A 21,923-nucleotide genomic window follows, 5' to 3' on the forward strand; every position below is an offset into this window, starting at 1 on the left:
CCGGACGCAGTTTGTGGCGGCGGGGGGGGGATAAAATGGACGCCCCGCTCATTGCTGCCCCGCGCACGGAGTCCCCTCCTGGCTCGTCAGCTCCTGGCACTGCCCCGCGGCAACCGGGACACGCATCCGGAGGGGAGCCCCGCGCCAGGACACGCGCTCTGCCCGCTGCCACCAGCGTGCCACCGCTGTGCCACAAGGTCACCACGGGTGCTGCCACCCTGCTGGACAGGGTACGGGGAGTGGGACACCCAGCTCAGCACGTGCCAGCCCTGTATACCCCAGTGCCACCCTCCTACTGCCCTACCCACATCCCAGTCCAGCCCAGTGTCACTCCTGTGCAGTCCCAGTACAGGCTAACACTGCCCACCACGGCAGTGCTGTGCCACTATGACCCTGCAGTGGCCCAGCAGAGCCCTGTGTTACTTTCCCTGGCTTGGGCCCCTGGCCTGGCACCTCTGTGCCACCACGGGGGTGCTGGCACAGAGCACTGCGGGACCCTCAGGTGCTGCACACACCCCGGCCGCAGGCAGGGCTGGCATCGCATCCCCAACCCCACAATGTGTGGTGCCACCCCACAGCCCCCATAGGTACCCTGTGCTCTGTCTCCAAAGCCCCACGTCCCCAGACAGATGGCACGTGTGCCCCCAAACCCAACAAGCCCAGGGCCCGTGACTGTAGGACACACACAGAACCCGACGCCTGCCGCTGCCAGGATGACACGGAGGGGCCGGGGGGGGGCAATATCTCTGTTTTTAATAAATACATCGGGACCCCCGTCCCCATAAATTACATGACGAGTCCAGCCGAGCCGGGACAGGCGCAGCGAGACGGGGGCAGGAGGGATTTTACACTATGTACAAGGCGGGCACGGTGCCCGCTGCGCCCGCTGGCGGTTGGGGCTCACGGGGGGGGCGCTGGGTGCCCCGACCCCCCCGGTCCTGCCGCTGCCTGCCAGGGGGAGCGGGCAGGGCAACCCCGGCACCGCGGCCGTGCCGGGAGGGGGTGCCCAGGCTGGGGGCTGGCCCCTGCCCCCCATCCCCGCTCCTCTGCGCCCCATCCCCGTCCCCCCAGGGGGGCGATGGCCCACAGGGGCTCCTCAGGACCACCCGGCATCGCTGCGCGCTCGCCCCGCTCTGGGCAGCGGTCACTGCTTAGCGGCTCCACGCCTCCGCCGAGGCATCGGGTACCTTCTCCGGGGGGGTGTCCGGAGCTGTGGGGGGAAAACGGGGCTGAAAGAGGGGCAGGGAGGGTGCACAGAGGGGTCCTGGCTGGGGCTCGGCACCCGAGGGGGCGCACGCGGCGCACGCTCACCGCGGCACTTGGCGCAGCAGGGGTTGTCCTTCCTGGCGGGGCTGGCGCAGGCGGCCGGCGGGCACTCCTGGCGCTGGCAGTGCGTCTCCCCTGACTGCGGGGCAGGGACGGGGCTGAGGCACGGGGGTCCCACGGTGCCAGCCCCAGGCTCCTCTCCCACCCGTCCCCGAAGCGCTCAGGCTGGCACGGGGGCACCTCTGCACCCCTGGTGCCGCCCGCGGGCCGGCACACTCACCACACACCAGCACAGGATGCACTTCATCTCCCCGAAGGGCGGCACCGAGGGGTGCCAGCTCTCGTTGTTGAGGTACCAGCGGCGCCCGAAGCGGCAGGCGCGGGGCCCGTCCGCCTGCATGCTGTCAGCCAGCTCAGGGATGCTCTTCTCGGGGGCTGCGGGAGAGGGCAGGGGGGGTGGCACAGGCACTGCCACACGGTGGTGGCATCGGGGGCGGGGGCGGGGGGGGGCTGCACGTACCTGGGCACTGCTTGCAGCAGTCGGAGGGGCTGGCTCGCACCGGGTTGGCGCAGGTGAGGCGCGGGCACTGCACCTTCTCGCAGTGCACTTCGCCCGTGGTGCCCTGGGGGGAGCGTGCGGGGCTCACGGGGGCACCGGCACCAGGTGCTGCCCCTGCCCTGCTTCGAGCCCCCCCAGCAGCTCACAGCACCCTTGGGTGCCAGGGTGGCTCTGCAGGGTGGGGGCCCGCGCTCACCTTGCAGGTGCAAATGGCACACTTGATGAGGCCGAAGGGGGGCACGACGGGGTGCCAGCGGGTGCCGGAGCCTCGCCACGTCTTGTCCCCATCGAAGTAGCAGCCTGCGGGAGGTGAGCACAGCATCCGTGGGATGGGCAGAGGGTGCCAGGGAGGCCGAGGCTGCCCCTGGCCCCGTGCCCCTGGGACTCACCCTCGCTGCTGTCCCGTGCCCGCTCCAGCTTCAGCTCCTCCTGCTCCGTCTTCTTGTCTGCAGGGACGAGGGAGGGCATGAGGGGACACAAAGGGTGCCAACGGGAGAGGAACGGAGAGGGACCACCCCACATTGTACCCATGGGAGAATAGCTTTACCCACACCCCCCACTTCTCCTCCAGCACGCCCCCAGGAGCCCCCTGGCCCCCCGCACCTTCGCAGACGGGGCAGCACAGCTCCTCGGGGTGCACCTGGCGGCTGCAGTTGAGGGGCTGGCACAAGATGGGGTCACAGATCACCGTGCGCTTCTGGGGACAGGAGGTACGCGGCTCATTACGGGGGGGGCCACTGCTGACGGGTGCTCCCCCCGGCTCACCCCCCCCTCCCCGGCCCGTACCTGGCAGCTGCAGACGGAGCACTTCTTGTCGTAGTCGGGTGCCCAGCGGGTGCCGTGCGCCCGGTGCTGCCCCTCGAAGAAGCAGGAGTTGGGGTCCTTCTTCAGCTGCTCCGCGTCCCTGGCCTTGGAGCCCTCGGAGAACTCGGCCTCCCCCGGGGCCAGGCGGGCCCCCCCTGCCTGGCACCGGTTGGGGATGTGCACCTGGGGGGCAGCGGTGGCAGGAGGGTTGGCACCGATGGGGACCCCGCTCACGGCCGGGGGGGGCTGGTGGAGGAGGCACCCACGGGCACGCCACGCCAGGCTGCTGGCACTGTGACACACTGTGACACACTGTGTCACCCCATCCTGTCCCCTTCCCAGCCCTCTCCGGGCACTGTCACGCAGTTTGGGACCCTGGGGTCTGTTCCGTGCCCCCGGGGGGTGACGGGGATGCACGGGTGGGACCTACCCGTCCCCGCATCTCCCCGCGGGGGTGGGCTTTGGTGCTGACTTGCAGGAAAGCGGTGCCCTGGGCCAGGTGCTGCAGCAGGTCGGCGTCCAGATCCTTCACCACCCCCTGAGCCTGCCGGGGCGAGAGGGACACGGGGAGGTGAGGGCTGTCCTGGGCCCTGCGGCGGCACCGGGGGGGTCCCCGCCGTGTGCCCACCTCACCTCGGTGCCGTAGAAGCCCTTGAGCAGACGCTTGTGCTGGTGGGGCCGGGCGCCCAGCTCGCCCAGCTCGGCCACGCCATGCAGGTGGGCGCTGACGGTGCCCTCGGCCGGGCGGCCCAGCCCCGCCACGGCGATCTCGTAGTGCAGGTGGCAGTGCTCGTCCAGCGACAGCCAGGCGTGCCCCCCGGCCCCGCTGCCCACCGGGGGGGACACCAGCTGCCCCGCCAGCGGCACCGGCATCTCTGCGCACAGACAGGGGCGGTGGCAGGCGGTGGTAAGGGGGGGGCTGCCCTGCCACCCCCCTGCCACCACCCCCTGGGTACCTGTGTAGCGAGCCAGGAGCCCGCTGTAGGGCAGGGAGATGACCTGGCCCCGCAGCTCGCCCTCGGCCCAGTCCTTGGTGGCCACGTTGAGGAAGAGCTCGTTCTGCAGCAGCATGTGGGCGTCGCGGGCGCTGGGGCTCTGCCAGGAGCCCTGGGCCTGAAGCAGGGGGGGGAAGAGCACGCAGGTGGGGACAGGGACACAACGCGCGAGCCTCCCCGCTGCCCCCGTGCCAGCCCCGCGCTGCCGGCACTCACCAGCCCGTCCTTGTAGCTGGGCGTCATGTCGAAGAGCACGTTCCTCTTGTTCTTCCTCCGGGGTTTGGTCTCCAGCGTGACGCCCACCACCTCGCTGGCCGTGCCCACCACCCGCACCTGCGGGCGGGGTGCCGAGGGGCAGCGGCGGGGGCACCCCCGGGACGCGGAGGCGCGCACCCAGCGCGGCGCCCGTGCCCCTTACCTGGTACTGCAGCGTGCCGTTCTCGTGCAGAGCCAGCTTGGCCGAGCCCACGGCCCCCGTCTTGGTCGGCAGCAAGGCGTCCGCCCCGCACAGCACGCTTTGGATGGCTTGAACCCGGGGAGAGAGGAGCAGGGGGGAGGGGGTGAGGTTGGGGGGGGGGGGGGGGGCACAGCCACCCCTTGCGCCCCAGGGTGCCCGTGCTCACTGTCACAGCTGCGGCGGGTGGTGATGGTGCCGGCCAGCTGGCGCGCGTGCCGGCCCTCCGTCTCGGCCACGATGCGGAGCTGCCCCTGCACCAGCCACTGCAGCTCGCGGGCAGACAGGTCGCTCAGCACCTCGGCGAAGTCGGGGTCCTGGGGGGAGAGGGGGAGGGGGGCACAGTGCCGCGGCTCAGCCCTGACCCCAGGGCTGCCGGTGTGCCGGGGGAGGCGGGCGGGGACGGCTGTACCTCCACGGTGATGTTGGCACGGACCTCCCGCAGCGTCCGGCCCTGGTGCAGGATGCGGACCCGCAGCGGCACCCAGGGGGATTCTGGGCATGGCAGAGAGTTGGGCCCATGGGCGACTTGGGGGGGCTGGACCAAGGGCTGCGCCCACTGCTGCTCTGCCCCCCCAAACCCACCCCTCTGTACCCACTGCTCCCCAAACCCCTAAACCTGACCCCCCCCTTCCTTGCTGCACGCCCCGACCCATACCCACAACCTGACCCACACCATTCCCCCCTTACGCCCCCCATCCTTGCACGACCCCCCTCCACAGCCCCCCTCCCAACCCCCACACCCCATGCACCCCAATACCCTCAGCCCCAAACTCCTATACATCCCCCTGCCCCAAATTCTCCCCCCCAACCCATTCACACCCCAACTCACGCCCAGCCCCTGCACACTCCTGGACCCATGCCACGCACAGCCCCTGCGCCCATCCTGACCCCACAGAGGCTGCCCCACGCACCCCAAAACCACGCACCCCCTGCGCCCCCCCACCCTGCAGGGTGCCCGTGCCCACCCTCACCCCTGGCGCCGGGCTCCAGCAGCCCGCGGGCCATGAGGATGAAGTGCAGGTTGTTCTCGGCGTCGCTCAGCGTCAGCATGGCCATGCCCCCGGCTCCCAGGTGCGTGGGGTCCGACGAGGTCAGGACGGCACCGAATGTCTCTGAGCAGGGAGAGGGGCGTGAGGGGCACCCCGGTGGGCACCCGCGTTGGGGGGGGGGGGGGGTGAGGGGGGGCGCAAGGGGGCCAGCCTTACCTGCGAAGAGCGCCCGGTGCTTGAGGATGTGCCCGTGGACCTCTCCGGAGGGCTGCGCGCGGGTGACGAGGGAGACGCGGAGCTGCTCCCCGCGCAGCAGCTGGATGTTGGCCTTGGACACCGTCCTCCACATCCCGCAGAGCTGCGGGCAAGGAAGGGCTGGGCAGGGGCCGGGGGCACCACGCTCCCAGGCAGGGGGGGCCACAATCGGGGCGTTTTGCCACCCCCCTCCGTGCCATCCCGCCCCTCTCACCATGCCGTCCTCGGGGGCCGCGCTCTTCTGCACGGGGTGCTCGAACAGCACGTTGCCCTCGGGGTCGCTGAAACGCACCCGGCTCGGCCTCCCCAGCCTGCGGGCACCGAGGGGGTGAGCGGAGACCCCCCCCTCACCCCCCGGCTCCCCTCCCCTGGGCACCAGCACCCGGGGTGGCCCAAAGCTCGCCTGGGTCCCTTGGGGTCCCCGTGCCCCGGAGCGGAGCCGGGCTGGCACCGCGCAGGAGGGGGTCCCCGCTCGGGAAGACGGTGGGGCCGGACCCGCGGGGAGCCGAGCGGTCGGCCCGGCTGTAAATTAGGAGCATTTTCGGCTCCATTTGGCTCCCCCGGTCGGAGCTGGAAATTAGTCACCACTTTACTATGCAAAAGGGGCCTGGAAGCGAGGAAGAGCTGAAGAAACCGGAGCGGGAAGGAGGGAGGGAAGAGAGAGGAGAGGCTCGGCCGCCGCCAGCGGGCAGCCGGGGAGGGCACGGTGGGGATTTGGGGCCCTGTCGGCAGCGCCCTGCCAGTGCCCGCGAGCGGGGGCACGGGGCTGCCCGGCGCCTCTGCCCCGCTGTGCCCACGTCCCCCGGCCCTGGAGCCGGTCCCGGTGCCGTTTGTTTGCACTCCAGCCCTGAAGGCGAAGGGGTGAGGCCGTGCCGGCGCCGCGCCGAAATGCCTGCTGCCCGCCCGCGCCGCCGGACCCCCGGCACGTCGCCCCCCTCCCCAAATCTCTCCCCACCACCACCCCGCCAAGGCGAGGCCGTGACACCGCAGGGGGTATCCGGGGGGGGGGGAAACTGAGGCACGAGCACACCTGCACCCCGCGTGTTCATGGCACGGGCGGGACTCACCGCTCGTAGCTGATGGAGAAGAGCAGGTAGGAGCGCAGGAGGGTGAAGCGAGCCTTGGCCACCGCGCTGGACGTGGGGTGCCACGGCTCGGGGCCGCTCGTCAGCAGGGCCACGAATTCTGGGGCGGGGGAAAGGTGGTCGTGGAGGGACCGCGGGGATGTCCCCCGTCCCCGCTGCCTGCCCGGGGCTCACCTGTGCGGGCGTCGTCGCGGGCCAGGCCCTCGGAGCTGAGGTAGGAGCGGTCGTTGTAGGGCTTGTCCAGCTCGTCCTCCTTGTCCTGGAAGTACTCGAAGGTGTCGAAGGGGGGCTCGGCGCTCTTCTCCGGGGGGCCTGGCAAGGCTGCCATGGGGTGGGCACAGCGGGGAGGTGATTGCACCAGGCTGCTTGCGGTAAAACTAAATCCCCCCCTCCCAAAATAAACCCAAAAACAGGGCTCTGCACTGGGGGCACGCTGGGTTCAACCCCGTGCACCCTCTGTGCGCCCCTGCCCAGCACCTCATGGGCACCCCGAGGGCACAGGCAACCCCGATAACAAGCAGCCCCTTTCCCTGAGGGGGGTGGGGGGGTGCCCAGCGTCCCCTTTCCCGGGTGACAGCGCCCCGCGGGGGCTGCGCGCACCTTTGGGGCAGGTGTGGCAGCAGTGCCCGGGCAGCAGCGTGGCGCGGGGGCAGGCGGGCACGGGGCAGTCCTGCTTCATGTTCTTGCAGTTGACTTTTCCTGCTGCCTTCCCTCGGCGGTTCCTCTGCTGGGGTGGGCAGAGCCGTGCCGAGCCGTGCCAGGCACGCGGGTGACCCAAACACCCAAATTCCCCTCGGGTGGCACAGCGGAGGGCACCAGCGCTCCCCCGGCACAGCCCCGCTCCCCCAGCCCATCTGGAGTCCCCCCCGGACACCTTGCGCAGCCCCCAGCTGCCTGTACCGCAGCCAAGCCCCGGCCCCCCCCGGCCCCCATCCCCCTGCCCAGCTGTGCACGGCTCCTCCAGCCTCGGGGGGCTGCTGGAGGGGGGGGGGCCGGGGGCCGTCCTGAGGAGGGGAAGGAGAACGAAGGCTGATCCTTTAAGCCCCCCCCTCCCCTTCTCCTCCCCACTGCCCCCGGGGGGGGGACACCCAGGTGTCAGGCTGGCTGGAGGAATCCCTGCTCGCTTTCCATAGGGTGGGCGGAGGGGGGGGGGGGCGGGTTAAGGGGGCGATCCCCCCCGCTCCCAGCCCCCTCCCCAGCAGGGCCCCATCCTGGGGGGGTGTCCGCCGAGTGCGGCACGGCGCGGGGGGGTGGTGGGGGTGGGCACTCACCGGCTCGCAGTGGCAGAGCACGCAGCGCATCACCCCGAAGGGCTCCCCCAGGTCCGGGTGCCACGTCTCGTCCAGGGCGTAGAAATGCCCCCCGAAGGCGCAGCCTGCGGACACCCCCCGCCAAATCCATCCCCCCCCCCCCAAAAAAAAAAACCAAGTCACCTCCGGGCCGCGGGCACCCCCCTGCCGCAGCCCCGCGGGGCGGACAGCGGCCGGCACCGCCCCGCCGTGCCCGGTCCCGGCTCCCGCAGCCCGGGGGTCCCGGCGGAGACCCGGCACCGGGGGGGGGGGGGGGGGGAAGACGACGACGACACCGGACCCCTAGGGTGCAAGACAAGGGGGCGCGCGAAGGGGGGAGCACGAAGGGGGTGCAAGGAGAGGGGGTGCGAGGAGAGGGGGTGGCGAGGGGAAGGGTTTGCATGCGCCGGGGGCGCACGGGAAGGGGGGTGGGGGGGGGGTGGCGAGGAAAGGGGGCGCACGGAGGGGGTCCTACCTGCCGCCCCCCCGGGGGGCAGCGGCTCGGTGTCGGGCCGGATGGGCAGGGCGAGCTTGGGGCGGGCGGCGCGGGCGGGCAGGGCGAGCAGGGCGAGCAGCAGCAGCAGCGGGGCGGCGCGCATGGTGCCGGCCGGCCGGGGGGACCGGGGGGCCGGGGGCGGGGAGGGGGGGCCGGCCGCTGCCTGCCGCTGCCGCCGCCACCGCCTCTGCCCGGCTGCCGGCCCCGGCCCCGCTTTATAGGCGGCGGCATGGGCAAGCGGGAGCTGCGAGCCCTGTGCAAACAAAGGGCCGCTAATGAGGCGCAGGCAGCGGCCGGCCGGGGGGGACGCGCCCCCGCTGCGCTTTGCCCCCCCCCCCACCCCCCCCACCCCCAAGCCCAGCCGCCTCCTCCCCCCCCACCCCCCACCCCATCCCCCGGCCCCGGGTCGTTCTGGGGCGCCCCGGTGGCTGTAGCTGCTCCCGTGGGTACTGGGGTGACGCCTGGCACGGGGCGTCCTGGGGAGCCCCCCCACCACCACCACCAGCCAGTGATGCTGCCCCTCCTCGGAATGGGGAGCCCCCGGGTGTGGGTGTTTGGGGAGAACCCCCCCCCTCTGTTTGCCCCCCCCCCCGAGGCACAGGGCACCCCTGGGCATGGGGCATCCCTGGGAACCCCCCCATCCATTGACCCCTTCCCCGGGCATGGGGTGTCCTGGGGACCCCCCCACTCACACGACAACCCCCGGGCATTGGGTACCATGCCTTCACCCCCATGGCGTGCTGGGGACCCCCCCCGATCCACCCAACACCCACCAGGACACTGTAGGACAACCCCCCCCCGCCCCCAAGGATTTGGGGTATTCCTAGGCATTGGGCATCCTGGGTGTGCCCCCATCCACGTGCCCCCCTCCCCCAGGACACGTGGCCCCTGGGAGCCCCCCCACCCACACACAGCCCCCTTGGCATTTCCAGGGCACCCCCATTACAATGCCCCCCCCCCCCATATTCTCCCCTGGCATGGGGCATCTGTGGGCATGGGGCATCCCGGGAACCCCTCCATCCACTCCATCCCCCCCCCAAGGCCACTTGGGACCCCCGGGACATGGGGCACTGCAGGGCACCATCCGTCTGCACAGGCCCCCGTGGTGCACGCACCCCCTGAAGCCCACCCCCCCCCCCCCAGCCCACCCCCAGGGCATACAGACCCCCCCCCTCCACTCCGTGTTGTCCCGCAGACCCACCCCGCACCCTGCAGTGCCAGAACAACACGCACCCCACGACCTGTGCCCTCGGCATCCCCAAATCCCTCCGGCTGCTGCTGGGCAGAGCAAGGTCCCGGAGCGGGACCCCAGGACCCTGCCCACCGGTGGCAGAGGCTGGGGGGGGACAGGAGCCCGGACACTTGGGGTCCCTTGCCCAGGGAGGGCAGTGGGGACGTGGGGTGGAGGCTGGCAGAGCGGCACCCGGCACCGATCCTGCTCTTCACCCACATGTGCCCGGGCTGGCGAGGGTGGCAGCGGCGGCGGGCAGGTAGCAGACACCATGGAAAGGCCTGGGGAGACATGGTCCAGCTGGGGAAACTGAGGCACGGGGCACGTCTGTGGGGTGGGGGGGGTAGGGGTTGGGGGCAGCGGGTGCCACCCGTGTCCCCCCGCCGAGGGACGGTGGCAGGGAGGGGAGCCGGGTGCCGGGTGCGTGGCGGGCGGGCGCCCGGGGAGGGGGAGGCGGGCGTGGAGGGGAGGAGGGGGAAGCGCGGGGCTGCCAAAATCAACTCTCGGCGGTACAAACACCCGGCCAGCTGCACGGTGTAGCCAGGGAAACACGGCACAGCTGGAGCACAACAGGCCCCTACCTCCCCAGAAGGCTCCTCCTGGGCCTCCCCCCAGGCCCGGTGAGCGGCTGGGGGGGGGGGGGGGGGTTGGGGGCTGCAGCCCCCTGCCCCATGCCCCTGCTGCCAGGGTGCCCCATCCCCGGCTCGCCCACGGCCACCCCGTCCCCTTCCCCTCCCCGGCTCGTCGCTCCCCTGTCTCCCACTGTGCCGGGCACCTCTCCAGGGGGGGACGTGGGGGCCTGGCCATGCCCAGGAGCTGCCCCGTGGCAGGAGCTGGCCCTGGCACGAGGCTGCGAGGAGCAGCCGGGTTTCCCCGTTGGCACAGCCCGCTGGCACCCCCGGGGCTGGGACACCACCAGGGCCCCGGGCGTCCCGCGGGCACGCCGAGCCCAACGCCCTGCCACGCTCACCAGGCCCTTCTGCGAGCGGGGACCGTGCCTGGCAGCCTGGCACCCCCGTCCCCGTGCCCTCCCCGCTGTCCCCGCCGGTGCCACCGACCTGTCCCCGCTCCTCTCTCCCGGCGTCCCCGCTGGCCCGGGATCCGGCGGCAGGGGAGGGCTGGGGTCTGCGCGGCCGTGCCAGCCTCACCGCCCGGTGCCCGCTGCGGTGGCGGCGGCGGCCCAGGGGGACGGCGGGGCGCGAGCGGGGCCGAGCGGGGAGGAGGCGGGCGATGGCTCCCGGCCGCCCCGCCGGTGCCAGGAATCCGGCGCTGGCTCCGCGCACCCAGAGCTCGTCACAGTCTCCTGGCTCGGCCGCGGGGATGTGGGGAAGCGGCGGGGGAAGCTCCCTCCCCTTTCCCGGGAAGGAAGGAAAGCTGGGGAAGCTGCGGCCTTGGCATGGGGGAAACTGAGGCACGGGGAGGGGAAGAGGGCGGCGAGGCAGCCCCGGCAGCGCCAGGCTGGAGTTGGGGCTGCACAAAGCAGGGCTGGAGGGTGCGGGGCATCCCTGCCCGGGGAGGGGGCATCGCTGCTGCAGCGGGGGCACAGGAGCTGGGAGGGAGCAGAGAGGGGGTGACATAGGGCAGATGCCCCCATCATGCCTGGGCATCGCTCATCCCCGGCTCTGCGTGCCCCTGGAAAAGCCAGCGGTGCCCCAGCCCGAGGGACAGCGGGTGCCCCAGGGGTCCCTGCGCTTGCAGGGCGGGGGCGGCTCTGGGAAACGGTCCCGGTGCCCCCAGCTGGCTCCCAGCGCCCCACGTGTGCTGGGAGCGCCCTGCACAAAGGCGGCCCTGAGGCGCTCCGGAGCCGGGCCTGGCGCCGGCGCAGCCCCGACGGGGCCACCGGCTGCGGGCAGCTGGAGCCACACGGGGATGGAGCCGGCCGGCAGCGGGCAGCCCTGGGCACCCCGAGCCACCCCGTGCCCCCCATGCCACCGGGCACCCCGTGCCACCACAGCCCCTCCGCCTGGAGCAGGTGCCCGGCCCCGTGGCCCCATGGCATTGGGGTGCCCCTCAGGCACAGCGGGGATGGGACACCCCAACAGCGCCGCCGCCGCTCCCCTGCACCCCAAAATGCTGGGTGGGCTCCGTGGGCTCGGTGGGCTCGGTGGGCACGTGCCCTGCCCGCGGTGAGGGTGGCGTGGAGGGGCTGCCGTCCCCTCCCGTCCTGTCCCCGCTGCCCGACGGTGGCGGGGCCGTCCCGCGCCTGGCTTCGGGGCGGCGGCGGCCCGTGCCAGCGCTGCTGCCCCACGCAGCTCCCTATTGTCTGGCCTCATTAGCCGCTGTCTGCTCCGGGCTTTGAACATGAGCTGGGCTCGGGGCGGCAGGAAGGAGCCTCTTCTCCCCAGGGATGGGGTCGAGGCAAAACCGCACGCCCCGGCCCCTTCCCACGGCCTCCCTCTGCCTCCCGGGCACCCTGGCACCGCCAGCCTCGTCCCCGTGCCATAAACGGGGGGGGCCCAGGCCCAAGCGGAGCCGGAGAGGCGCAGGGGCTCCCCCAGTCCCCCCCCCAAAATGCCCCCCTGCCCAGCGTGGGGCACCGAGGTGCCGTGGCCTCCCCAAAGCCCTGTGCCGAACGCGGCTTGCCCCGTGACTAATCCCCCCCGGCCCTGCACACACGCGGCGGGGTGGGGGGGGGTGGGGTGGGGGCTGTCGTAATGGGTGGAAATATCTCATAATTCACGTTGGACACGGGGATTACAGCCGTTCCGGCAATATTTGCACAACTGGCAGGCGGCTCGCAGGGCTGGGCCGCCCCAGACGAAGGCAAGGGGTGGGCGGTGGGGGGGGAGCTGGGGGTGGAAGGGGTTTTGGGGGTGGCAGGTAACGGGGGGGATGCAGCCGGGGGACATGATGTTGGGGGGGGGGGGGGGCGGGGAGCGGCTGCTTTTCGTCTCCAGACACATGGAGTTTATTACGGACTGCGTGTTCCCGGCATGGCGGGGATGGCTGGGGCTCTCTGCCCCTTCTCGCCTCCACCCCGGCTGCGGCAGCAGGCACGGCTCGGGGGCCAGGAGGCGGGCAGCAGCCCCAGGACACCCCAAAACACCCCAAGACACCCCAAAACACCAGCCCACGTGGGGCCGTGCCGTGCCCAGGGCACCGTGCCCGCTGCCAGCACCCCGCAGCTGCACCGAGCTCCCTGCCCGCAGGGGCACCCAAAGGTGCCGGCGTCCCCCGTGCCCCCACACCACAAATTCCCCCTGCCCAAAAGCCTCGCGGGGCGACCCCTGCGGGGGGCATGTGGGGCACCGGGGGGGGGGGGGGGGCCTTGTTTGGCATGGGGATTAGCACGCTCCCAGAGCGATGGTGGTCTCCCCCCCCCCCCTACCGGACATGCAGGCAAATATTTGTGCCCAGACTTCGCAGGACGGCGAGAAGGAATTTCATTCTTGCGCCCACCTGCGGCTCGGCCGCCTGGCATTAACCCCTTCGCCGCCCCGCGGGATGGATGCCGGGGGGGCGAGGTGCCCTCCTGGTGTCCCCCCCAACCCCAGCCAGCACCGGGGACAGCCGGGCAAGGAGCGGGATGGGGCACGGGGGCAGCGGTGGCCGCCGATGGGGCGAGCGTGGCCGGGTTGGTGATGGCTCGGGGCATGCCCACGGCAGCGCTGATGCTCGTGGGGGGCACTGCCCGGTTTGTCCCGGCACCCCCCTTGCTGGGCACCTCCTGCGTGGTGCCAGGCAGGGCCCGTGGGCACGGGGAAATGGGGGAAAAAGCATGCCAGCACCCCCCGTGCTGTGTTATCCCGGCCGAGGGCCCTTTGCAGCACCGCCACCGTCCACGAGCGCTCCCGTGGGAGCGGAGCGGAGGGCGCGGGGCGCTCTGTTTGCCCACGGATGTTTATTGGCAATTTGCAAATGTAAAACGGGGCCCGAGGGGGCTGAGCTGCCCGGGCTAGGGGGGGGGGCGCAGGGCCTGCCCGCGTGCAGAGTGCTGCCTGCCCCGTTCCCCCGTGTCCCCAGCCCTGTCCCCACTGTGGCCCCGGCCCTCTTCCCCCCGGCCCCGGGGCCAGCTGGGCCCTGAGCAAACGGGGGCTGTTTGCTCACGCCGGGATTAGCCGCTCTCTTTGTTCCTTTGACTTTCTCCTCCCTTTATGCTGGGCTCTTTTATGGGGGCTTCAAAGGGGGCTCGGACCCCCCTCCCTGCCCAGGAAGCCCAGGTTTGCTTCCCATGTCCACCCCCCCCCCCCTTGCCTTGCGCTGACATCCTGCGGGTGCCCAGCGGGCACACCTGGGTGGCCTGGGGGGGGGGGGGAGGACAGCGGCTGTGCCACCCACCTGGGACCCCCACCCCAGCCACCTGGCACCTCCGGCCGCCCTTGGCACCTTGGCGGAGTGGGTGCGAACGGCTGCCCCCGCAGCGGGATTGCCGGCACTTTGCACCCCGTAAGGAGAGGTGGGAAACTCGGCGCTGGGATCCGGCCAGCTGCACGGCCCAGAGCCCCCCCGCCGGCACCAGGGGGTCCCCCCGCATCCCCCAGGCAGGGGCAGCAAACACCAGCAGTGCCCCTTCCAGCAGCAAAGGACTGGCTGCTGGCGTGGCTGAAAAGCAGCATTTTGGGGGCAGAGGAACGGTTTTAGGCACCTTGGGTTGCTCCCGTGTCCGTACCCCAAACTAGCAGGTTTGCACCCAGAACCAGCCACCATGCAATCTCCCCGATGGGTTCATTTAGCTAATTATGAAGGCAAGGACTGACCCCGGGGCACTGCAGCTCTCCGGCACGCCATCGTGAAGGGCTGCGTACCCGGAGAGGGATGGGATTGGGGTACGGCAGAGACCGGGGTACGGCGGGGACCAGGGTGTGGTGGGCTGGGGTACCCCAGGGACTGGTACGGGACCAGCAGCGGGATCGTGGCCAGCGCTGGCCCAGGGGCCGAGCGTGCCAGCAGGGCGCGTTTGCAGCCCGTCACGTCCGCAGAGACGGGGCACGGCCGTGCGGGGGAAGCCCAGCGGTGCTTGACCCTGCTGCTCGCCGCTCCGCTCTCCGGCCGCCGTGCCCGAGCCGCGCTGCCAGCGCCGTCCCTGGAGCCGCGGGGCTGCCGGAGCCCATCGGGGACCCCCCCCCCCCGCCGCTGCCCAAAAGGTGGGCTGCCAGGTGGGGAGGCCGAGAGGGGCAGGGGGCAGGCGGCGGGGCCGGGGTGTTTACTCTGGCTGCTGTCACCCGGCCAGGCGCTGCCGGGAACCGCGGGGACAGGGGTGGGAACGCGCGGAGCGGGGCTGGGAGCAGGCTGCCCTGAGCCGGATGAGGGGGGAAGGAGGATGTGGGGGTGGGGGGGTCCCGAATGGTGGGGGCGGATGTGGGGGGCTGCGTGAGCACGGCCTGCACGGGGGATATGAGCGTGCAACCTGGTGTGTGCCGCGGGAAGTGCGCATGTTTGAGTGCACGTGGTTACGTGGGCGCATGGGTGTGTGCGCCTGTGGGGATTTCACCCAGCTCTTCCCCAGAAAATCCCCCTGTGGGCCAAGTCCCAGGCCCCCGTGCCCCATCACCCGCCCCAGCTTGCAGGGGTCCCCGTGTGCCGCAGCCCCGCTGGGGATCTCCACCTCCCTCAGCCCCTCAGGGGGATGGAGCCCACCGCCGGGTGATGGCTACGGGGATGGGGCCCGCACCCTGTGAGGGGTTTTTGGGTGCCCGGCTGCTTCAGCAGGGAGCGGGACCCACCTGGGCTGACGGCCCCTTGGGCCACCAGGCAAAGAGAGCCACAGACACCGTCTCTCCTGCAGGTACCAGGGCCACCTTCGTCCCCAGGACGGGCAGAGCTGAGGCACCCAGTGCTGCCATCCCGGCGCGGTGCGCTCGGGCCCAGGGCAGGGGGCAGGTGAGGAGCCCCGAGGGCGCCCGGGGACGCCCTTCCCGGTCCCAGAGCCAAGAGAGGAAACGGCCGGAGGCAGGAAGCCGTCCACAGGGCCCCCGGAGCGTTTTTACTCGAAGGTCAGCAGCGACACAACAGGAAATCACTCTGCCTCGGCACGGCGGTCGGGCCGGAGAGCCGTGCCGTGCCGCCCGAGGGGTGCTCCTGGCGCCCGGCCCCCCCGTCCCGGCCGCTCGCGGGGAGCCCGCACCACAGCTGCCCTCCATGGAAGGGGGACGGGAGCCGGGGAGCAGCCGCTGGCCCCAGGGTGGAAGATGCAGGGCCGAAGCCCCCAGGCGAGCATGGAGCTGAACAGTGAGTGCGCGGCGAACGGGGGCGAGCGGGAAGGGGCAGCGCTGCGGCACCGCGCCCATGCGGCCCAGGACACCCCGGCACGGGCACCCCAGGAGAGGGCCACGGCCCTCGTGTCACCCGTTGGCAGCAAGCAAACACTGCGGGGGGGGTCTGGTGTGGTTGGACCTGGTCACCAAAAGCACCCGGGCATCTCACAGAGTCCAGCCTCAAGTGGGCTGCGCCGACGCCGAGGGCTTTTGGGGACAGGTGCAGTGCCAAGGTGGGCAGGGCCCCAGGTGGGTGCGCAGCAGATTTGGGAGGTCACCAGCACGGCACGGGGAACAGAGGCCACCCAGGAGAGGGGTGCCCGGGGCGGCGGTGTGCCGGCGGCGCTGGGGAGGCTGCGTGGCAGGAGAGCCCTTTGGCTGCAGCAGCAGCGGCGAGGAGCCGCCGCGCGCGGCCGGAGGCTGCAGGCAGGGATTCCCCGAAGCGCACGTGATGCCTGGAGCTGCTCCTGGCACAAACTCCCGACAGGAGGGCCTGTGCTGGGAACGCAGCTCGGCTCCCTGCCTGTTTCCCAGGCTGGAGCGGAGCCTAAAAGCCAGCACCGACACTTGTCACATCCTCCCCCCTCCTCCTGCGCAGCTGGGAACTCCCGGCTCTCCCCGGCCAGCACCGAGCACTTGGGCAGAGGTGGGACACGGGGCCCCTCTCCCCCTCCATGGGGCAGAGCACCACGACCTCCTCGGGCCCCCAAACCCCCCAGCATGGGGCAGTCCACGCCAGCACCAGCAGCTAGGGCTGCTCGGGGGGGGGCGGGAGCCCACGGGTTACCCCTTCTCCCCCAGGACTGCTCCTCCTCACATCCTTCCTCCTGCACGTCAAAGAGGGCCGTGCCAGCCCCGCGCGGCTGGTCTGCGACACCAGGCTCATCCAGAAGTACATCGGGGAGGCCAAGGACATGGAGAAGAAAGCGGTGAGGAGCCGACGTGCCCCGAAACCCGGTGCCGGGCAGGGCTGGGCACAGCTCCCGGCCCCTCACCGCAGCATCTCCTGTGCCCTGACAGAACCAGTGCCAAGCTTCGTCTGCGCTCAGCTCCCCCGTGGCGCTGCCCCCGGTGGATATCAAAATCACGCAGTGGAAAACCAAATCGGTGAGGAGGGCTGGGAGGATGGTCCTGGGGTGCCCGTGGGACTGGAGAAGGACCCCAGGGTAAGCACAGGGCACCAAAAATCCTGCACGAGGCTGCTTGTGGGCGCACCTGGTGGCACCCCGTGGGCCTGGGGGCGAGGGCCCATCCACACAGAGGGTGGGCGTAGGAACAAAGCGGGGCCCCCAGCCCCTGTGCCAGCAGGGTCAGCGCGCTCCCTGCCTGCTCCCCAGAACGAGACCAAGCAGCGCGAGATCCTCTGCGACCTGGCGCTGCTGGTGGGCGCCGTGAAGGGGGCGCAGAGCCAGGAGAGGCAGGAGTGCTGGGCCGGGCAGCTGAATCAGCTCTACCGCCACGCCGAGTTCTTCCTCCGGCTCCTGCAGACGTGGGAGGTGAGAGCTCAGCGCCCCGGCACAGGCGGGGGCAGCGCCGGGCTGAGCACGGTGCCGTTTGTGACCCCTCTGTCCCCCCCCCCCCCCCTTCTCGCCCCCCAGGAAGGGCCCTGGGAGCCGGGCTGCTCCCCGGGCTCCAAAGAGATCAACACGGCCGTGATCTTCCTCGCCTACCAAAGGCTGCTGCAGGGCAAGCTGCGCTTCTTCTTCCACGACCTGGCCAAGGACTTGTGCGACCGAGGCCAGGGGGGCGGCAGGGACCCCCCCGCGGGGCCTGAAGCTTTGCGGGGGGCTCGGCACTGACCGGGGGGGGCAGAGCAATCCTGCAGGACGCTGAGCTGTGCTCCGGGTGCCCAGGAGCGTGCCCCCGGGGAAAGGGTCGGCTCCTTTTCCACAAGCCTTCGGCTACCACGTGGCCCCCAGGGGTCAAACCCAGCCCTGGCTGCGCCCCGCCAGGCACGGGCCTCGCTCCCACCAGACTGTGAACGCCTTACGATTAAAGACCTTATTTTTCTAAAGGGTTGTGCGCCTCCTGCTCTGCCCCCTGCTCCCCCAGAACTCCCGGCAGCTTCGGTGAGAGGTGCCCGGGGAGGTGCCGCGGCGTCTCCCAGTGCCCAGCTCCCTCCCGCGGCAGCCGGCAGCCCTGCAGGAGAGAGATCCATCAGCACAGCACCCTCTGAGGCCATCCCAGTGCCCATCGCCACCCTCTGGGAAGCGCTCGGGGTCCCCGCGCGGGCGCACCCGCTCCCCGTCAGCCTCACAACTCAGCCAGACCTAGAAAACACGCGCTGGTTTAATGAAGAAAAAGCCAGGCCCATCTCGGGACGGCTCCTTCAAAAATGACGGCCGGCCCCGACGCAGCCAGGTGGCTGAGGTCCCTGAGCACAGCCGGGGCCGAGCCCGCCTCGGATGTGCAGGAAGACGGAGGTGAGAGGAGACCGACAGCAGGCAGGGCTGCAGCACGCCCGGCACGGCCTCTGCTCGGCATCAGGCACCTCTCCCTGCGCAGGAGGGGACCCCCAGGAGGCATAAAAAAAAAAAAAACAAGGTGAGGATGGCAAATGCCCCCTCCTGCACCCGCACAGGAAGCGCGGATACCGGGGCAGGGTTTGGGGCGCTGGGGTTCCCGTTTTCTCGCTGGCAGAACGTCTCTGGGGGAACCGCCGGAGGCGCGTCCTCTCCTAGAAGGCCAGCTTCTTCATCAGCAGGTAAACCCGGGAGTCCACCTCGAAGCCGTGCAGGTTATTCGCGTCTCCCTGCAGCCGCATGAGCAGCCCCCCGTAGGACACGTAAGCGGAGCTGGGGCAGGAGGAGAGGAGAGGTGAGAGCGGGGAAGGAAACCCGGAGGAGATGCAGTCCAACGCCCCGCCGCCTCCCCCGCCACCGCCCCGTGGCGCCGGGCACTCACAGGCGTGTTGCTGCCTCCGTGGACGTCTCGTCCCCTTCGATCCGGTACACCTTGCCGTACATCACGTACTCAAACTGGTCCGCCCTGCAACGGGACGAGGGGAGGTCAGAGCAGCGCCCAAACCCCAAACCGGACACCGCCCTCCTCCCCGTATCCCCCAGGGGGACGCCCCCGGGAGCGGGCAGCTCCCTCTCCTCCCTCACCCTCCCCCCCCCGACATGGACCCCAGCCGGCACAACCCCCCCGCGGTACCTGGAAGGCCTGTCGTCCGTGGGGTTGTACTCGCCGTCGTCCAGCGTGCCGTCCTCGTACAGGGTGCTGGCGATCACCAGGCGGAACTTGTCACCTGCGGGCAGAGGCGGTGGGCGGGCAGGGCCGGGACAAGCGGCGAGTGCCCTGCGCTCAGTGATCCAAGGGGCAGGGGGAAAAGGGGGGGGGGGGGCACAGCCCGCGTCCCCCGCCTCTCCCTGCTCCCCGGGGACACCCAGCGCGGCTTGGGAAGGGACCGGGGCGCGCTGCCGGTGGAAATCTGTTTTCAGGGAATGCAGCGAGGGGGCTGCGGGGGGAGTCTGGGGGGGGGGGGGGGGGGTGGTTTGGCTGGGCTCTAGGCAGGGACGGGAGGCCCTGCAGCGCCCAGGTTTTTTGGCACGGCGTTCGTGGTAGGGCTGCCTTCACCCCATGTAGTGTAATTCCCCCCCCCAGAGTGTCCCCCCGTCCCCAACATAGCGCCCCCCCCCCCGTTTAGGGTCTTCCCCCCTCTCCCCCTCCCGTTTAGTGACCCTCCCCCCCACCATATAGTGTCCCTCCCCCCCCATATAGCACCCCCCTCCTCATTTACTGCACCCCCCCCATTTACCGCGCCCCCCCCCCCCCCATTTACCGCATCCCTCCCGCCCCCCCATTTAGTGTTGCCCCCCCCGGCCCCCACACGACACCCAGCAGCCAAGACCCCCCCCCCCCCCAACACCACCCCCCCGGCACACCCAGGGGCCGCCCCCACCCCCCCATTACCCCCCCCCCGGTGCCCCCCCGCACGTACCGAGGTCCACGGGGTAGATCTGGATGTTGACGTCCAGGATGAGGTCCATCTTGAAGGACTCGCTCTCGCAGTGCAGCCGGGACACTGCGGGCACGGCGCCGTCAGTCCTGCCCCCCCCCCACACCCCCCCCGGTCCCCCCCCCTCCCGTTACCGGCACCGGGGGGCCGGGGGTTCCCCTTCCCGGGACGGGGCGCGGCTCACCGCGGTCGAACTTCTTGCCCTCGGGGTCGATGTCCTTCACGTCGAAGATGTCCTCGAACAGGATCCCGGCCATGGCGCCGCGCTCCTCGGTCTCGGTCCCGTCCCGGTCCCGGCCCCGGAGCGGCGCGCGGTGATGGCGCCCGCCCCGCTTCCGCCACCAGCCGGGCGGAAGTGGCTTCAGGGTGGGCGGGGGGAGCACTGCGCCTGCGCGGTGCGGCGGGAGGAGGGTGGGCGCGCGGTCCTAGTGCCCGCCCGTCCCGCGGAGCCTTGGTCCTGAGGGGGGCGGGGGGGGGGGGCATGGGAAGGGGGGAAGATGGGGGGGCAAGGGGAAGGGGGCTGCAATGGGGGGGGGGGGTGTGAAATGGGGGAGGTTGAAGGGGGGGGGCTGAATTTGGGGGGGCGCAAGGTGGTGGTGCAAGGGGGGGGGGGTTGAAATGGGGGGGGCTGCAACGGGGGGGTTGTAAGGGGGGCTGTAATGGGGGAGCTGCAATGGAGGGGTGTAAGGGGGGGGGCTGGAATTGGGGGGGGGCTCCAGGGGGCTCCAATGGGGGGGCTGCAAGTCGGGGAGCTGCAGTGGGGGGGCTGCAATGGGGGAGGCTGAAGGGGGGGCTGTAATAGGGGGGCTGTAGTGGGGGGGCTCCAATGGGGGGGCTGGAAGGGGGGGGGCTCCAATGGGGGGGATGCAGAGGGGCTACAGGAGGGGGGTGGCTGCAGGGAAGCTGCTGGGGGGCTGCGGGGGGGGGGGCTGCTGGGGCGACCAGGGGGGCAGAGGGAAGGGGGGGTGCAGGGGGGGCTGCAATGGGGGGTCCAGGGGGGCTCTGAGGGGGTTCTTGGGGGGGCTGTAGAGGGGGGCTGCAATGGGGGGGTCTGCAGGGAGTCTGCAGAAGGAGGGGGGAGTTCCAGGGGGGGTCCGAGGGGGACTGCTGGGGGGGAAGATGCAATGGGGGGGGGGGGGGGGGCTGCAGGGGGCTGTAGTGAGGATCCGGGGGGGTCTCCGGGGGGATGCAGGGGGGTACGGGGGGGGGCGGGGGGGGGGCGGGGGGGGGGGGCCGCCGCACGGCACGGCGGGGGGGGCCGGCAGGGGGCGCTGCGCGTCCGCGGATGGCACCGCGCGGAGCTGCGTGGGGCGCGGCGCCGCCCACGGGCGCGGGGAGCTGGGCCCCCAGCGGGGGGGGGGGGGGGGGGTACGGAGGGGGGCACGGCACCGGGCAGCCCTGCCCCGGACCCCTCTGGACCCCCCCGGCCCTACGGGGGGGGCGGTGTCACGCGTGGGCACGCTGCTAGGGGGCTGGGGGACGGGGGGGGGACACAGGGGGTGTGGGGTCCCGGCTGGCTGCCCCCCCGCGGGTCGTGCGTGGGGACAGCGCGTGGGGGCTGTCCCCGCTCCCCCCACGGAGCCCCCTCCCCAAATTTCCCACCCCCCACCCCCCCCAGTGTCCCCAGGGTGCCCCAGGGAGCGTGGGTGGCCGGAGGGACGTGTGGGGACACGGGGACACGGGGACAAGGAGCCGAGGCTGGGCACCCGTGGCGCCGGGGGGGGGGGTGGCAGCACCCTCTGTGCCGCCCCCCGTGCAGCACCCGGTTGCCCGCCAGGTGCTTGGCGTCGCCGCCTTATCTGGGATCAAACAAAGCCTCCCGCCACCCGGCGCCGTGCCCCACGGGACCAGCCCTCGCCTCCGCCCCGGCCACGGGGTCCCCGTGCTGAGGACCCCCCCACAAACCATCCCCGGGGGCTGCCCCTCGCCACCCCCCCGGCACGTGGGGACGATGGGGACGGGCACAGCGGGTGTGTGGGGACACCTCTGCCCCCGCCTTGAGGCACCCCGAAACATCCCAGTGCTCATGTGGCGCCCGCTGGGGGTCCCTCTGGATGTCCCCACAGTTTGGGGGGGCCCAGCAGCCCCGGTGCCCACGGTGCCAGGCTCCCTGGGGGGGTGCAGCCCCCTCCTCGCTGGCCGCTGGGCTGTTATCTGCCGATAAACCACACACCGCCGCCTTTGAACGGCGGCCAGGCCTCCATCCGGCGGGGCGGCGTTTTGGGGCAGAACACAGCCGATTCGTAGGAAACCTCTGCTGGGGTTGGGGACACGGCTTGGGGGTGCTGGGGAGGGGGTCCTGGGCGTGCCAAAGGGGGGACAGAACGGGGATAAAGAGGGGG

The 21,923-nt window shown here is 71.8% G+C and overlaps 3 protein-coding genes across 5 annotated transcripts; 1 reads left to right on the plus strand and 2 right to left on the minus strand.

Moving 5' to 3' along the window:
- Positions 1 to 846: 846 nt before the first annotated feature.
- Positions 847 to 8,298, minus strand: CHRD (chordin). The gene is made up of 23 exons (XM_050712470.1): positions 8,175 to 8,298; positions 7,682 to 7,785; positions 7,011 to 7,137; positions 6,585 to 6,731; positions 6,393 to 6,510; positions 5,540 to 5,636; positions 5,287 to 5,428; positions 5,053 to 5,193; positions 4,491 to 4,573; positions 4,248 to 4,395; positions 4,043 to 4,149; positions 3,841 to 3,957; positions 3,586 to 3,742; positions 3,263 to 3,504; positions 3,060 to 3,173; positions 2,612 to 2,812; positions 2,429 to 2,522; positions 2,215 to 2,271; positions 2,022 to 2,125; positions 1,787 to 1,889; positions 1,547 to 1,701; positions 1,312 to 1,405; positions 847 to 1,210 (listed from the first exon to the last, which is right to left on the minus strand). The coding sequence occupies exons 1-23, from the start codon at positions 8,296 to 8,298 to the stop codon at positions 1,152 to 1,154; spliced, it is 2,835 nt and encodes a 944-aa protein (XP_050568427.1). The 3' UTR covers positions 847 to 1,151.
- Positions 8,299 to 15,450: 7,152 nt separating this feature from the next.
- THPO (thrombopoietin) lies at positions 15,451 to 17,548 on the plus strand. Of its 2 annotated transcripts, none has more exons than XM_035557346.2 (5): positions 15,451 to 15,594; positions 16,422 to 16,549; positions 16,641 to 16,727; positions 16,958 to 17,116; positions 17,219 to 17,548. In XM_035557346.2, exons 1-5 carry the CDS (start codon positions 15,555 to 15,557, stop codon positions 17,417 to 17,419), a joined length of 615 nt encoding a protein of 204 aa, XP_035413239.1. In that variant the 5' UTR covers positions 15,451 to 15,554; the 3' UTR covers positions 17,420 to 17,548. The 2 variants fall into 2 exon arrangements, with proteins under 2 accessions (XP_035413239.1, XP_035413240.1); XM_035557347.2 differs by having other exon boundaries at positions 15,571 to 15,594; positions 16,461 to 16,549.
- A 343-nt stretch (positions 17,549 to 17,891) lies between these two features.
- Positions 17,892 to 19,943, minus strand: POLR2H (RNA polymerase II, I and III subunit H). 2 transcript variants are annotated; one of them, XM_035557269.2, is made up of 5 exons: positions 19,766 to 19,943; positions 19,564 to 19,647; positions 18,777 to 18,870; positions 18,525 to 18,608; positions 17,892 to 18,415 (listed from the first exon to the last, which is right to left on the minus strand). In XM_035557269.2, exons 1-5 carry the CDS (start codon positions 19,836 to 19,838, stop codon positions 18,298 to 18,300), a joined length of 453 nt encoding a protein of 150 aa, XP_035413162.1. In that variant the 5' UTR covers positions 19,839 to 19,943; the 3' UTR covers positions 17,892 to 18,297. The 2 variants fall into 2 exon arrangements, with proteins under 2 accessions (XP_035413162.1, XP_035413164.1); XM_035557271.2 differs by lacking the exons at positions 18,525 to 18,608; positions 18,777 to 18,870 and having other exon boundaries at positions 18,318 to 18,415.
- Positions 19,944 to 21,923: the final 1,980 nt, after the last annotated feature.

Source organism: Cygnus atratus, chromosome 9, assembly GCF_013377495.2.
Source record: "Cygnus atratus isolate AKBS03 ecotype Queensland, Australia chromosome 9, CAtr_DNAZoo_HiC_assembly, whole genome shotgun sequence".
NCBI lineage: Eukaryota > Metazoa > Chordata > Aves > Anseriformes > Anatidae > Cygnus > Cygnus atratus.

Excerpts from the sequence above, each read along its gene's own strand:
- CHRD (XM_050712470.1), bottom strand. The coding sequence starts at position 8,298 with ATGCGCGCCGCCCCGCTGCTGCTGCTGCTCGCCCTGCTCGCCCTGCCC. Across the intron at positions 7,786-8,174 it reads GCCCCCCGGGGGGGCGGCAG|GCTGCGCCTTCGGGGGGCAT; the intron begins GTAGGACCCCCT and ends GGGTGTCCGCAG. Across the intron at positions 3,174-3,262 it reads AGGGCTTCTACGGCACCGAG|GCTCAGGGGGTGGTGAAGGA; the intron begins GTGAGGTGGGCA and ends TCGCCCCGGCAG.
- THPO (XM_035557346.2), top strand. The coding sequence starts at position 15,555 with ATGCAGGGCCGAAGCCCCCAGGCGAGCATGGAGCTGAACA. Across the intron at positions 16,550-16,640 it reads AGGACATGGAGAAGAAAGCG|AACCAGTGCCAAGCTTCGTC; the intron begins GTGAGGAGCCGA and ends GTGCCCTGACAG. Across the intron at positions 17,117-17,218 it reads GGCTCCTGCAGACGTGGGAG|GAAGGGCCCTGGGAGCCGGG; the intron begins GTGAGAGCTCAG and ends CTCGCCCCCCAG.
- POLR2H (XM_035557269.2), bottom strand. The coding sequence starts at position 19,838 with ATGGCCGGGATCCTGTTCGAGGACATCTTCGACGTGAAGGACATCGAC. Across the intron at positions 19,648-19,765 it reads GGGCAAGAAGTTCGACCGCG|TGTCCCGGCTGCACTGCGAG; the intron begins GTGAGCCGCGCC and ends CCGTGCCCGCAG. Across the intron at positions 18,609-18,776 it reads ACGGACGACAGGCCTTCCAG|GGCGGACCAGTTTGAGTACG; the intron begins GTACCGCGGGGG and ends GTCCCGTTGCAG.